Below are 14396 nucleotides of genomic sequence, written 5' to 3'. Positions count from 1 at the left end.
CAAAAGGATCTGAGAAAAGTTCTTTCTTCCTTACTGCTTACTTCAGAAAATATAGTCACTAGGGAAGGAGTAAGGGGAGTGATACTACTTAAGTCCTCAGCTTTTTACTTAATGTGTAGATGTAATGTAGCTAGAACCCTATATTGTGCAATGCTGTGAAGAGATTTTTGTATACTTGGTTACCATTAGTAGAAATTTCTTAATCATACTGTAGGTTTATTTGATGTGTAAGAATCTGTTTCAGGAAGTAGTGGACTTTCTTCTGTTGGAGACATAGGTAGAACCTGAATGGTGCTTTATCAGGAATGCTGCCATTGACTTCTAAATTATGGTTCCTGGATTGTATGTGCTACTTGGGTCCTTTCAAGATTCTTTCCAAGGCTCTGAATTTGCTGCACACTTCCTGATTGTTATTTTTCAAATCAACAGAACCAAAGATGAGACGATCAGCAGCTCCAAGTCAACTGTTGGGGAATTCAGCCAAAAAGCCAAGGTTTATACCTCCAGGAAAAATCCTAGCAAAAACATCTGAACATGTAGATCCAGAAATTAAAACTGATAAGGTAATATTAAAAGAGAAGACCACAAATACATTAACATTACTAATGTCAATAACTCATGGAAACTTAACTCTTAGCCAAGTGGGAGCTCAATCAAATTCTCCTCCATACAAAAAAGCTTCTCCACATAGAATATTAGATATCAGGAGCACAGATACTGTATCTTTTTCTTATGAAACATTTTGTTTGGTTTGGCAGTTGCATAAATCACCATGCAGCCTATCCACATTGCTTAATCACTGCAGTTGGCCACCCCTGAAATATCTTGGCCTATCAGAAATTTGCCCTCACATTTGGGGTTTAGGCAAACAAACTATTTGAAATATGGCATTCAACAAAAAAAGAGTTAGCTAATGACATCAGCAAAAACCAGTTTGGTTCATATGTTCTTTCAAAGGACAGATATGCAGTTTACCCAATCCTATTTCCTCAATCATGGATTCATTTGCACTCTTACACATTTTTCAGATGTTCTTCTTCTCTGTTAGATCAGGATGCATTGGGGAAAGACTATAAAAATGGGTCCTAGCTCCATCCCCCATTGATATCCTTTGCTGTCCAAAATTTGGAGGTATAACTTCTGAAAATCTTTTTTTTTTACTATGTAGACTTCCCACATAATTTAGATCCTCTGCTTTTTTTTTTTTTTTGGTTTCTAAATAAAATGGGGAGTGTACACAAAAGAGAAGTTATCAGTCCAGCACTTAGGGAGGAATAAATCACGAACTAGTGACTTTGTTCACATTTCCCTGTTGTAAATTGATCACCTATTGAAATGAGACACCTGAATAGAGCTCTAGATCCATGTATTTCTTGTGTCCCACTCCATATTGATGCCAAGAAAATTGTATATTCCAGTCCATGTAGTCACAGGGAATTGTGTTCAACTGTCTTGAGTCTCTTCCTTTTTATGTTTGTTGAACTAGTTCACTGTATCGCAACTGAGCCATCTGAGGAACTGCAGATAAGTTCATTACACTTGGATTTGCTGTTCATTTGATCAGTGTCAAGAACTACTCCTGGAGGTCTTCCTAGGATATCTAAATTTCCAACTTCTAAGTGTCCTTTTGTTTAGAATAACCAACTCAAGGACATGCACTCAGCCCTTTATGGCTTGGAAATTCTAGACAGAAAATTATTTAGGCTGGTCTGTCTGCATATGAGGTTCTCTTACTTTTGAGGATGCCCTCCTGCAGCACATGGCTTGGATATTTCGAGGGCCTCAGGCAGGAGAGGCACACATTTATTTTGAAGTTGTTTCATGAATACTCCAAAATAGATATATATTCTGTCTTGTAGGTGTGCAAGGAACAGTTGTGTAGCTCAACTTCTGTAAACATTTGTTCTACAACTTCTGGCTTCCATTCTTCTGTGGCTGTAGAATCTAAGGAAGAAGAATTTCCCTGTGAAAATGAGAATATGGAGATTGGGCGTTTGACAACTGGAATGAAACCACTACGGAGAACAAAAATAGGTAGGAATATGCATGGTTTAATGTAAGGCAGAATAGCTTTTTAAATACCTTCTGAAGGAAGGCCGGTAGAAACCGAGCAACATTTGCTTCAGACAGCTGCATCACGGGGTTGGGATGGCACCGTTTTGCCACTTCAAAATAAGGTAAGTTTACTTGGGCTATACCTATATAGAAACAAATAGCTGCCATTTCTAAAAATACCAGCAAGACTGTGTGATAAAATTATGTATGTGTGTGTGTGGCATGTTATGTATAAGTGTTTTCTTACTGCTAATAGCAGAGGCCTCCAAATCTGCTGAGGAAACAAGAATGGTTGCTATTGAAACAGAATATAGGTTAATAGGGATATCAGTAAATTGGGAGAACAGTGAGAATTGGTGGAATACTGTTATCCTGACATCTTTGTATTAAAGGGATCAGTAACATTTTCTGGCCTGAAGCACCATTGTGTGATGGCCAGAATGCTTCCCCTTGCAAAGCCACCCATCTTTTTGAGATTTTTTCATTTTATGTGCAAGATCTCAGCAATTTAGGGAAAGGTAAAAGAGGAGTGCTTTTGTAGATCTGGCCTATTGAAAAGATAAGGAAATAAGTACTGGGGTGATGACTGCCTTATATGTCAAAGAAAACATAGAGTCTATGACTGGAGGAAGAAAGCCCTCTGTATATATATTGGGCCAAAAATAGTGCAGTAATAAGGAATGCACAGTTCATATTGTGATCAAGGGACAGTATTTCTCATTACAATAGAAGACTGACTCAGAATAATTAGGTGCTTCAGTGACTTGGATTTAACCTAGACCAGGTTCTGTTGCAGACTCCATTTGATTTTTGGCCTATCATCATGATGCATATGGGAAGAAGAACAGGGAAATCCCTCAGCTAGCCCTTTCTCAGGTTCTCTCTTAGTTCAGTTATAATCCATGTAGGCTATGGGGAACCTAGCAACAACCTGAAAGGCCTACGGCTAGCTATATGTCAAGATTCATTCACTTTTTAAATAATTTTCAAGTTCCTGGAGTGGAAGTCTCCTCTTTAGTATTGGTTGTGTTTCATAGAATTCTTCTAGGAATATCTTTTATCATTAGAGTGCAGCTCAGATTTCTCCTGTGATGAATTTATTTATTAGAGATATAAAACAGCCACTTTTCAAACCAAGGCATTTATATTTTGCTGAAGGCTGCAAGCCTAGAGTCACTTAAGCCCTCTTCAGATATTCAGGATCTAAAAGACTTGGTAATGAATATTCTGGGTAACAAATCCGCCCCTACCCCATCCCATCCCTTTTCAGGAAGCATTGCTTCCATGATGTCTGCAGAATAAAAGCCTGAAGACATACAGTATGCAAATACACTTTCTGTCTGCAGAGGATCATGCTGAATGTGTGATTGCCTGCGAGTAGTTGACAATGTCTGTGATGTTGGTGAGCCTTAATTGAAGCATTCACATGGTGAGTATCCTTACTTAAGTAACCCCTAATTGGGGCTTTACACTGAAGGGATTTCCATTGATTAAAAACAATCAGATTTACTTATTAATAGATGTGCTTTGCATTTTCTGAATAATAAAACATTTCATATATCCCAGTTCTTTGTCATACTACTAAAAGATTATTCAGGCATTTAATCTACAGGTTTTTATGTATGAATTAGAGGCTGCACTGCTAGGGTAAATTGTTAGAATGGGGAAATTCTGTACTGGAGCTTTTTACAGACAAGAAGCAAAACTTCTAAGATCTTTATTTTGGAGGAGAAACGACAGACATCCATTGAAAGAATAACTTAAGATATATTATTTTCATCCAGTGGCTATGGTACAGAGAAAGTATTTTCTGTTTTGCATTGTTTCATGATCGCGCGGGAGCCTTTTCCCTAATCATAAAATGGATTCTTGTTGGCTTGCTTTTTGCACTGTCCATTCAGAATTGTTCTGTCCTCCATGTTTGCAGTAAGGGTTGCATTTGAGAAGTTGTACTTTAAAGGAGACATTTGATTGGTGGGATAGTTAATTTTGCTGATTTCCTTTGTTTTGATAATTCAGTTCATTGATATTTAATCTGCTGAATTTTCAGGTGCATTTTCAGATTTGCTTTTGCGAACTTGTTCTTTAAAGGTCAGTATTTGTCATCCTCTTTGTGGTGGCAAGAGATGGTGCCGCAGTCTTACCTTTATTTATCTGTGAGAAAGCTTACATTGAATTCACCTGGTTTCATTCTGATAGACATTATTCAGTTTTAACCTAGTAAGACAAAATATACTTATTATTATGAAGAATAACAACAATATAGATAATCTGATTAGACTGGTTGGAGGTAACGATAAATGCCATAATGTAAAGTTTGTCCCTAATATATAACAGGTACTTCAATAATAAAAACCAGTAAGAATGGAATATCTTGTTCACTAACAGACATACTTCGTTATTTATTGTCATTTATTTATTGTCATTAATATAACCATTTATTTCACATCATTACATCATTTTACCCTTTCTTCAAAACAGCTTAGGACTTGCATCATTATATGATATCATTTCAATAATTCAGTGACTTAAGATGAATGATAGCAATTGATCCAGGTTTTATTTAGTACATTCGTAAACTGCCTTTTCTCTAAGGAGCTCTACAGTATATATCTCCTTCCTTTGCTTCCTCTCATTTTATCCCCAGGCTTTGTCATACTCTGTAATAGTAAGATCATTGGATAAGATGGGTCTTGAACTAAGGTGTCTCACCTGAAGTCCAGGTTCTAACTACAGCTTTATGTTCAATGATTCTGATTATATTCCAAAAAATGTGTTTCAGAGACAGCAGGTGTATGAATGTATAATTTGATTATAGCTCTTTAAAGCAGTTGCATCTTTTCCTAGAATTGTACAGTAGTTGTGGAGGGCAGCCATATGTTTCTGGGAGAAGACACAGCAGCTTTAAAGAGTTGCAGATAAATGCTGTGGTATGCAACATGATAGTGACTCTATTAAAATGCAAATAGATGTGTAACTGCTACCCGTGAATAATAATAAATGAATACATAGTTTTCTAAATATTTTGCTTATATAGTTATTAATTGTTCTTCACATTTACAGAGTTGTATTTCACTGTATTTCAAGATTCTGCTTTCATTTGCTTGAACTTAAGTATAAATAATAACATTCCTCATAAAAGAGAAATAACATTCATATTGATAAAATGAAGGGAAGATCCTTCCATAAAGGTGACTGTGGCTAATAATATTTTTTAAACTGTTTATGGATTGTACACCCTCAATATAAAGAAAACTACCACATCTAAAGTAGTGGTGGGTTAGAGATTTTTAGGCTTCAATTCAAGCTAGAACATTCCAAGAAATACTTTTTAGCTATAGTCCTTAAATTTAAAAAGCCAGAAAAAAACAAGAAAAAACATTATTGATCTGTAAGAAAACTGTTCTAAAAACTATATTTGAATAATATATCTATTAGGGAGCAGATTTCTGACTTTTCCAGGTCTGATTCTCAGATCTGTTGTGGGAAGAAATTTTATTTGATGTTACTTATCATGGGGTTTGCGTTTGATCATGAAGTCTTAAAAAGGAAGACTGAGGGGAGACCGGCAATTTAATTGTATTCCATTATACACTGGGGAGATTTTATGTTGCGCCTTAATTTTTGAACATTGCAATAAGCTATAATGTAATTTATTTGATTTTGATTTACCATATTGTGTGAGTGTAGCCATTGGATTAGGAAACTTGAAAACATTGCAGAAAGTGTTTATAGGTTACTTTGGCTGAACCCAGCCAGCTGTGACTTAGTAAACTGTGATTAAACAAACCATGATTTACGTTGTGTGATCCCAGTGAATGCTTTTCTTACAGGTAAGTAAGAATATTTGTTTGTTTATCACAACAACTCAGTGAGGTAGCTTAGGCCAGGCAGCAATGTTATGACCTTAATGGAGTCGGTCCATCAGAGTCTCCAGTTCCTCTTCTTTATATAACTTTCCTGAGAAGGAGAGAGTGTTGTGTGATTTGGAGATAAAAGCAATGATGGACCTGAGGTGAAGTTGACTCCTATGTCCCTGAAGGGTTACAAAAATAGTTTGAAGTCATGCGTAAGCATAATACTCCTCAGGACTGTGCTCTATGCATAAGGTAGAACTGTGATCAATGACAGGTTATGTGGTAATAGTTTGGCTAATTGTTAAAGTGCCACACTACTCCTGTTAGTTTACAAGCTGGTAGGTTGACAGAATGATTGGATTTCTTATCATAGGACTACTGTGGCAGCCTTTCTCAAGCTAGCATCCCCCAAGTGTGCAGCAACTCCCATCAATCCCAGCTACTTGCTGCTTGGAGGTGATAGGTAATTTTTAGTCTAACTCATTTGGAGGTCATCAGAAGGGCAACCAGAATCTGGACTGATGATGTCCTCAACCTGCACCTCTGGAGAGGTGTTCCTCTGCCACGTGATGGTTGCCTGTAATGATTGGCACATTTTGGACAAGCTGCCGCTGTAAGGAGGGGACCCCATTTTCCACCCATTCGTACCCTCGCTCTGTTGAGCATCTGCCTCTTTAAAAAGTGTGCACGCGCATCTAGCCAAAGCCACACTGCAAAGTGCTGAGGAAGCTTAGCTTTGCTGCGAAGCCCGACCCTGAGTGAAACCTAACTAGCTAGGCAATCTGCAATTCCTGATTGACAGCAGGACTAGCATTATGCAAATGGAGCCAGAGAGAAGAGCCGCTGGGGAACAGAACCGTGATCCGGGGGCTCTGTTAGGGATCTCTCTACACACGCCTCCTCTGAATCCAGTCCCCTTGCTCGTCGTTGTCTTTTCTCTTTCTCCGTCTTGCAGTGGTGGTGCAGCTTAATAACCAATAAATCCTCCCTTCCCCCTAAAAAAGTTGTTCTTTTCTTGAGCATGAATAAATCCAGTCTTTGCAGTTCCTTTTTTTCTATCAGCAAAAGAGATTGTGTGTGTGTGTGTAGAAGCTCGTAAACTCAGGATGAATTGGGTAATATTTGGCAGGGTAATGTGCTAATCTTTCAACCTTTCTGTTTTCAATCCTGTTTAAATGTAGGGGTTTCTTGGCACAAAAGTGTCTGTGCTTGCGCACTCCTCCTCTTCTGCTCTCTTTCAGTCTGAAGCCTTATGTAGGTCAGGCTTGGCTTAACCAGATTTCACGAACGTGCGTCAGCTTAAGCTGAAGGAATTTTAATAAACCCTCCCCTGTAGGCGTGGGCCTAAATGAGACAAGCCTAGTTAAGCCTGATCTTTTTTCTGTTTGTGAAAAAGAGCTGAGCAGAGCTAGGATCTGTGTGGTGGTTTCAGGAACTGCTGCTTCTTCAGGCTGGAGAGGACGATGGTTGGGAAGGCCAGATCCTCGAATTTCACTTTGTCTGAAAAGCTCGATTTGCTGAAACTTGTCAAGCCATACGTTAACATTCTCGAGGAACACACCAACAAACATTCAGTCATAGTGGAAAAAAACAAGTGCTGGGACATCATAGCTGATAACTACAATGCCATTGGAGTTGACCGCCCTCCTCGCACTGCCCAGGGCCTGCGCACACTATACAAAAGGCTCAAGGAATATGCCAAGCAAGAGCTCCTGCAGCAAAAGGAGACCCTTTGTGACTACAAAAGCTACATCTCTGAACCGACTAAGAAAGTTGTGGAAATGATCCCCCAGATTTCCACTGTGTGTTTGAGAGAGAGGAATAATCTGCCATGGTAAGTTGCCTTTTCTGTTGGGCTCGAATGGCCAACGCGAGCATCTCCTGCCTTGTTTTCCAGTCCTTGTTTGAGCTGAACGCTTTAGCTTAGGAGAACTAAAAACGCTGTTAATTCAAGTCAGTTTTTCAAAGCAACCTTCTGTGCTGCAAAACAGGGGTCGACTGGTCGGTTTAGCTCGCAGCTGCTTTTCAGGGATCTTATTGTCAGACCCCTGGCAAGTGAGGGTTAAGAAAAAATCCAAGTGAAATAGGAGCTCCAACTTTTACCCCTCCCCTTTTAATAGGCATAGCCTTCAAACATTGACCAAGCGAACCAACGGCTGTTCTGCATTTAAGGTAGTAGGGTACTGCAGTCGTCTGCCTGCATACGGAAGCTGTTGCCTGTTTTGGATAAAATCTACATAAAGTCGAGTTGGAGAACAAAGGAGCTCACTCCTGCATGTGCCCAGACAAGGATTATGTTAATCTCCCAGAGCAGAATACATTTTAAACTGCATTTGGACTTTTTAGATGATTTTACTTGGTATTCTACTCTGCTTTTTAACAATTCAAGTGGATTAAAAAAACCCTTTTTTTTTTTTGCCTTGTCTGAAGACAGAATAAAGATAAAGCTGTAATTAAACTTACCAAGAGAATGTTCACAGGTTTACAAAGCTCAAGTCCAGGCAGATACGGATGCTGCAGTTGCACAAAATCTTTTATTTTTAGAGCAGGCTTTTTTGTGTTTAATCAAACTGAAGCTTGTCTAGATTTGAGCCAGACATAGAACAGGCAAGCTCTGTTCAACCTTTCTTGCAGGGCCTTTGCTATTACTCTTTTCCCTGCTGCAAGCTTCTCACATCTACCCTGTGCCCTTAGGTTTTTTTTAAAAAAAAGCCTTAAGGCAAAGTGAACATCTCTTTCTCTGACTCGTATTGCTACTATTTAAATTTATGTCATTTACTGTGCTAAACAAATATAATAATCTTAAATAGAACGTCTAGGGAGGCCGGCATGTATGGGCAAGCTAGTCAGCCCTTGATTTACCCTGCCTCTGGTTACATTAAACAGTACTGTTCTCTAAATCACAGCCATGGAAGATGCTGTGAAATAAAGATATGCCAACAGTAGGTTCTTTTGATATAAAAATTTTGCATCAGCTATGTTTATATGGCACAATAAATGACATAATAAAATTATTATTATTATTATTATATTTTTATCCCAGCTTTTTTATATATAACTCAAGATGGCAAACATACCTAATACTCTTACAAAAATGGTGTTTTGCAGTCCAACACATAGTCAAAGGCATATTAAGTTCAAACGGGACTGTAGTCTAAAAACTGCAGCAGTATCCTTGAGATATGGGATTTTCACAGTGGTTGTTCAGGCTGAAATGTTCAAAATTGATTGGGCCACAATCACCAACTTTGGTTGAAAGATGTTAACCTATTGGACCAGTAGAGCAGGTATTATCTTGGTAACAGATTTGGGGTTGAATAATAATGGCTAGAGTACCATTATTGTTAAGTAATCTGGTTTAGACACTGTGTGGCACCCAAATATTTATTTAAAAAAAACCCACAATGATGAATTGCTTAAACATTTCTCTTGAAATATAAATGATTATTGCCGTGGGTTAGTGTTACAGAATAATTTATCTGGAATATTGTGAATCGTAAAATGAATATCTAGGTTCTAAACATGTTTTGTGGGGATAATTTTCATTAATATAAATTATTCTATTGTCCCTCTGTGTAGATCTTTAAGGGGAAAATGCAAACGCTTTTTGTTTAAAAGAGAATCAAAGATCTAGCTGGCCACAAAGAGTTTGCCTGCCCAACCAGCCTGGTTTTATCTGTTTACCTTCCCGTCTCTTTCCATGGCTATTGCTCTTACATTGCTCTCATTTTCCTTGCAGCCATAATTTGTGCATTGCCAGATACCACATTTGTTTATGAGAAATACAGCTGCTAGAACGAATGAATCAGGAGATGAGCTAGCCATTAAAATGAAAAAGGGACTTATCCTTTTCCCAGTTGACAATTGTGTGGAAGTTGCACAGGGGTCTTGTCTATCCAAGATATTTTACTTTGCTTGGCAATGTTTACTGATGAATATTAGTGGTTCAATTCGATACCAGCTGCTTTCATCATTAATTAGGTGTGACTCCAGTTTTTTTTCTGTGAGTTGCCCGCTACACAAGGTCATAAGCAATGCTTCATTGCTCTCAGCTGCTGATTTGCTGTGACCTGAAACGTCTGCTTGGATCTTTTCATTTTGAATGCCCTGATGTGCACTTAAACTTAGCAAGTACTATTGAAATTATTGTAGCTTGCTTCCAAGAAAATGTAGACAAATGTTCCTTTCTTTAGTGTTAGAAAGTTTATAGTAGCCTTTTTGTGGAGGAATTGAGCACATTGGCTTGCATCGTAAGATCGATCTGAAGGAACAACTATGGCTTCACTTGCAATAATAATAGAGGATTTCTGAATATTCAATTATTCAATAATTTTTTTGAAAAAAAATCTTTCAAAGGGAAGAGTTTGAATGGAGTAGCAGTGACAGGAGATGAAAATATCTGTCCTTTTAGATCTTTTCCTTGTCCAGGAAATCCTTATTGCTCTTTCATCCAACTTGGATCACAATGAGGTTCTGATAACATCTCTGTATATAATCTGAACTTTGGGTGGGAACAGGAAGATCCAGGAGATCCTTTAGAGCTGACAAATAATAAGTAGACTTAGATTAAGTTATGTTATTCCAAAATTGCTTTTATTTCAAAAATATTGGTGCAGTGTTTACAGTATACTAGGGGCAAACATGCTGTGACTTAAGGGCTACATAGATACCTAGCCCCATGTATGCTTCTTCTCAAATTGCACCAGTGGCCAAGAGTGTTTTTAGAGGCATTTTAAACCTATCTGTTGCTTAAAATAAATTGATTAACTCCCTGGAAAGCTTAATATTCTTGTTTTGTCTTTAACAAAGAGCAATTCCCCAAAACATGGGAAGGAAAAGGGCTGGAAATATAATGGCACCCATTCCAGTGAATTCAGTATTTCACTGCTGCTATTTGCCTCTCTCCCTTCCTTTCACTATCTTCTGGAAAGGGCAGGATCATTCACTGACTTACTGCTAGATTAGAAGACACTTGAAAGCTGCCCAGTGCTCTTCTCAGTTCAGTTCCAGGTGAGCAACTGACCCTGACATTCCCTGAAGTCCTCTGCAGGGTTCACAGCATTGAGAGAAGGGAAGAATTGGAATGAGTCCAAATAATAGCAACCTATGTGGACTCTTTCTGGTTAATGATATTCAGGACCCTTCTGACTGGTAAGCAATTTTGGAGTATATGTGCAGTGCAGATATGGAAATAAATACTTCAAGACAGAGGGAAGGAACCTGTGGCTCTCCCAAACTCGCAGAACTACAACTTGCAGCATCCTTCGCTCTTGGCTGGGAGCTGTAATTCTGCAGCTTCTCAAGAGGCTTCTTGTCTGTGCTTCCATGAAAAACAGTCTTCAGGCAAGAAAGTCATCTTGAGCAAAGAGAATTATACAGACAAGAAGTATTCAAGGTTTAATTGCCCCATGATATTGCTTCTCTTTTTCTCTTGTCTCTCATGGCGGCAGGTTTGCGCATAAACAAATATGATGACTCTCTTTTTATCAAAGCACAAATAGCTCAGAAGTTGATTAAAAATGTTCAGCTCCCTTGATTTGAGCTCGATTTGTGGTGATTATATGGACACATTTATGTCGTTTTCTTAGCCACAATATAAGTTACAGTATTTGTCATTGCCTTCTTATGGAAAGCTTTTTCAATTGCCCAGTCTAGCCTACAGCCTGGCCTTTCCTGGTAGCCTTTTGCCCAATTACTAATCAGGTCTGCCCTGTTTAGCTTCTATGGGCTCAGTAATGTCAGTTATGTGCTGCTTTGTGTCCACTCTCTTTTGTGGATAGCGAAGACTCTGTTCTCTAATGCCTAAAATATTATTCTGTTTTAGTGCTACCCTGGTGAAAGAAACAGTTGCTACTACAAGCTCTCCACAGCTAGTGTTGGAGCCCCATCCTGCTGCTATCACACTGGAGCTGGATCCAGAAGAAGAGGATGTCAAGCCACCACCTTCACTGATAGTTGAATTGCAAACACAGGAGAACTTGGAACAAAGAGAACAGCAACATATGGTCCATGTCATGGAGAGATCCCCATCAACTTCCCTGTCTTCTGTGGATATAAGAATGTTATCTCCCTCGCCTATCCCCAGACGAGATGAGTTTTTTAGGCTCGAAAGTGGAGAACGATTTAGGCCAGCATGTGGAGGGTATGATCCACAAATGTTGCAAATGCTAAAAGAAGAACATCACATAATTTTGGAAAATCAGAGGAAAATTGGGCTCTATATCCAAGAAAAACGGGATGGGTTGAAAAGGAGGCAACAGCTGGAAGAAGAGCTTTTGAGAGCAAAAATTAAAGTGGAAAAATTAAAGGCAATACGATTACGTCGTGATCTTCCTGAATTCAACAGTCTTTGAATATAAAGCAATTCTGCATAAAACCATGTTTATTCTATATTTGATTAGAAAAGATCACTTACTTTGTTTATTTGGATGGATTGGAAGTGGAAGGGCAAAAGAATTTATGTTTTTTCATTTTGGACTTCATGTTTGCAAGAAATTCAAAGACATTTTTCACTGGTTTTTCCAGGTTTTCAGACTTAAAAATAATCCTTTTTGAAATCTTGTGATCTTAATGCTGTTAGTAAAAGCCAATATTGATTTATGAAGCTACTGTAAAAGATTCTGGTTTAATTTTTTATTTCATTTTTTTTTCTGGGAACAATTCTTACTTACCCGTTTAAAATATTTATTTGTGGGTAAATAAATATTGCAAAGTGGAGAAAAAGACTGCTCCTTTTTCCTTCTTTCATAAGACAAATGGTAACTAGTATTCCAGTATGGCCTTATGCTGTCAAGATGAACATAGATAGGAATATCTAGTGTGCATTTTCATGTTGAGCTGAACAGTTGGAATATGATTCTACAATGTTTTATAGTGTTACAATTCTGAAACCGGTAAACAGTTCAGAATAAAAATAATATCCCTGACACTTTCTCCTTGTTGTTGTCAAACATTCTACAGTCTAGTTAAGAATTATGGGAGTCCAACAGAGCAAGTTGAAGAATGCTGTATTAGTCTCTTTAAATAAATCTAGACAGTGCTCAGTATTTTCAGGATCGGTTTATACATGGTTTCTATGCACAGCCACCAGTGCATAACCATCTGAATTCTAGAGGGAGCTGTAGTGTATCATAAAATGTCTTAAGAAGAATAAAGATTACTACCATTTTGCTTGGATGGTCAGCTGGTGTAATATGGGACTGGTACACACAATTTCTGGCTAGAAATTTTGCATATATATAGAGGTATTAATGGATCCTTATCCATATGTGTAGGGGACGCGGTGGCGCTGCAGGTTAAAACGCTGAGCTTGCCGATCGGAAGGTCAGTGGTTTGAATCCGCGTGATGGGGTGAGCTCCCGTTGCTAGTCCCAGCTCCTGCCAACCTAGCAGTTCGAAAACATGCAAATGTGAGTAGATTAATAGGTACCGCTTCGGTGGGCAGGTAACAGCATTCCATATAGTCATGCCGGCCACATGACCACAGAAGTGTCTATGGACAAACGCCGGCTCTTCGGCTTTGAAACGGAGATGAGCACCGCCCCCTAGAGTCGGACACGACTGGACTTAATGTCAAGGGAAACCTTTACCTTTACCTATCCATATGTGTAACAATGTAACATGTAGGGTTCATCTGAATGTTTATATATATAAGCATATATGTTTATATATCTTTATGCAATCAAGTAGATACTTCAGGGAGAGAACAGAGTATTCCATTAATTTTTCAAAGGTTGCAATTGATGTACTATTCAGAACTCCACCTTTTCTATTTTGTTGCATAGAGCTTTCCATTTTTTACTCAAGAGATAATTAGAATTCTGTGCTCGTTTAGCATATTTAATCATTATTGCCCCTTTCTGTCTTTTGTTAGGAACACCTTTTCTTCCTCATATCATCTTATGCATCTGCAAAACTGTTTTTTCCCCAAGCTTGATGATACTAGTACCTCTCTTTTGGATGAATTTTGTAATTTGGCTACATAAGAAGCAATGAGATCAGTATCAGTATACATACATAAACCCCATTGTGCTATTCCCTTGCAGGGTAAGCAGCATTATGTAGAGTGCAGAAAAGGAGTAGTACATAGATAAAGAAAGTAAATGCATGAAGTAAGAAAAAGAAAAGGAAATATTACACTAGCTCTATTCACTGTACCTCTCCTTATCTCTTGACCTGTGAAAACCATCCTTGTTTCTCCCGTGTCCATCCCCTGCTTACATATTGCCTTTGTTTCTTAAACTTCTTGTCCCTGTCTTACTGAGGATCTCATCAGTTCCATCCAATCATGGCTTTCTCATGCTTCTCCTTTCTTTCAACCCATTCTCTCTTCCTTCATGTATTTTTCTACAATTTGACCTTATTAATTTTCTGTTTGTGACCAACCATCTCAGAGTACTTATTTTTGTAATGATCACTCACTGTACTTATTCAATTCACATTTTATCAATTGTTTTTCTCCATTTAAATACCCCGTGCCTGATG

General features: G+C 38.2%; 1 protein-coding gene across 1 annotated transcript; it reads left to right on the top strand.

Annotated features, from left to right (window-relative positions):
• Positions 1-6037: 6037 nt before the first annotated feature.
• Positions 6038-12838, top strand: FSBP (fibrinogen silencer binding protein). Its single transcript, XM_063299494.1, has 2 exons — positions 6038-7746; positions 11737-12838. The coding sequence occupies exons 1-2, from the start codon at positions 7376-7378 to the stop codon at positions 12263-12265; spliced, it is 900 nt and encodes a 299-aa protein (XP_063155564.1). The 5' UTR covers positions 6038-7375; the 3' UTR covers positions 12266-12838.
• The last annotated feature ends 1558 nt before the right edge of the window (positions 12839-14396 follow it).

Source organism: Candoia aspera, chromosome 3 (genome assembly GCF_035149785.1).
Source record: "Candoia aspera isolate rCanAsp1 chromosome 3, rCanAsp1.hap2, whole genome shotgun sequence".
Taxonomy (NCBI): domain Eukaryota; kingdom Metazoa; phylum Chordata; class Lepidosauria; order Squamata; family Boidae; genus Candoia; species Candoia aspera.
Note: the sequence above shows the minus strand (reverse complement) of the source record. Positions and strands in the feature narration are given on the sequence as shown.

Excerpts from the sequence above, each read along its gene's own strand:
- FSBP (XM_063299494.1), top strand. The coding sequence starts at position 7,376 with ATGGTTGGGAAGGCCAGATCCTCGAATTTCACTTTGTCTGAAAAGCTC. Across the intron at positions 7,747-11,736 it reads GAGAGGAATAATCTGCCATG|TGCTACCCTGGTGAAAGAAA; the intron begins GTAAGTTGCCTT and ends ATTCTGTTTTAG.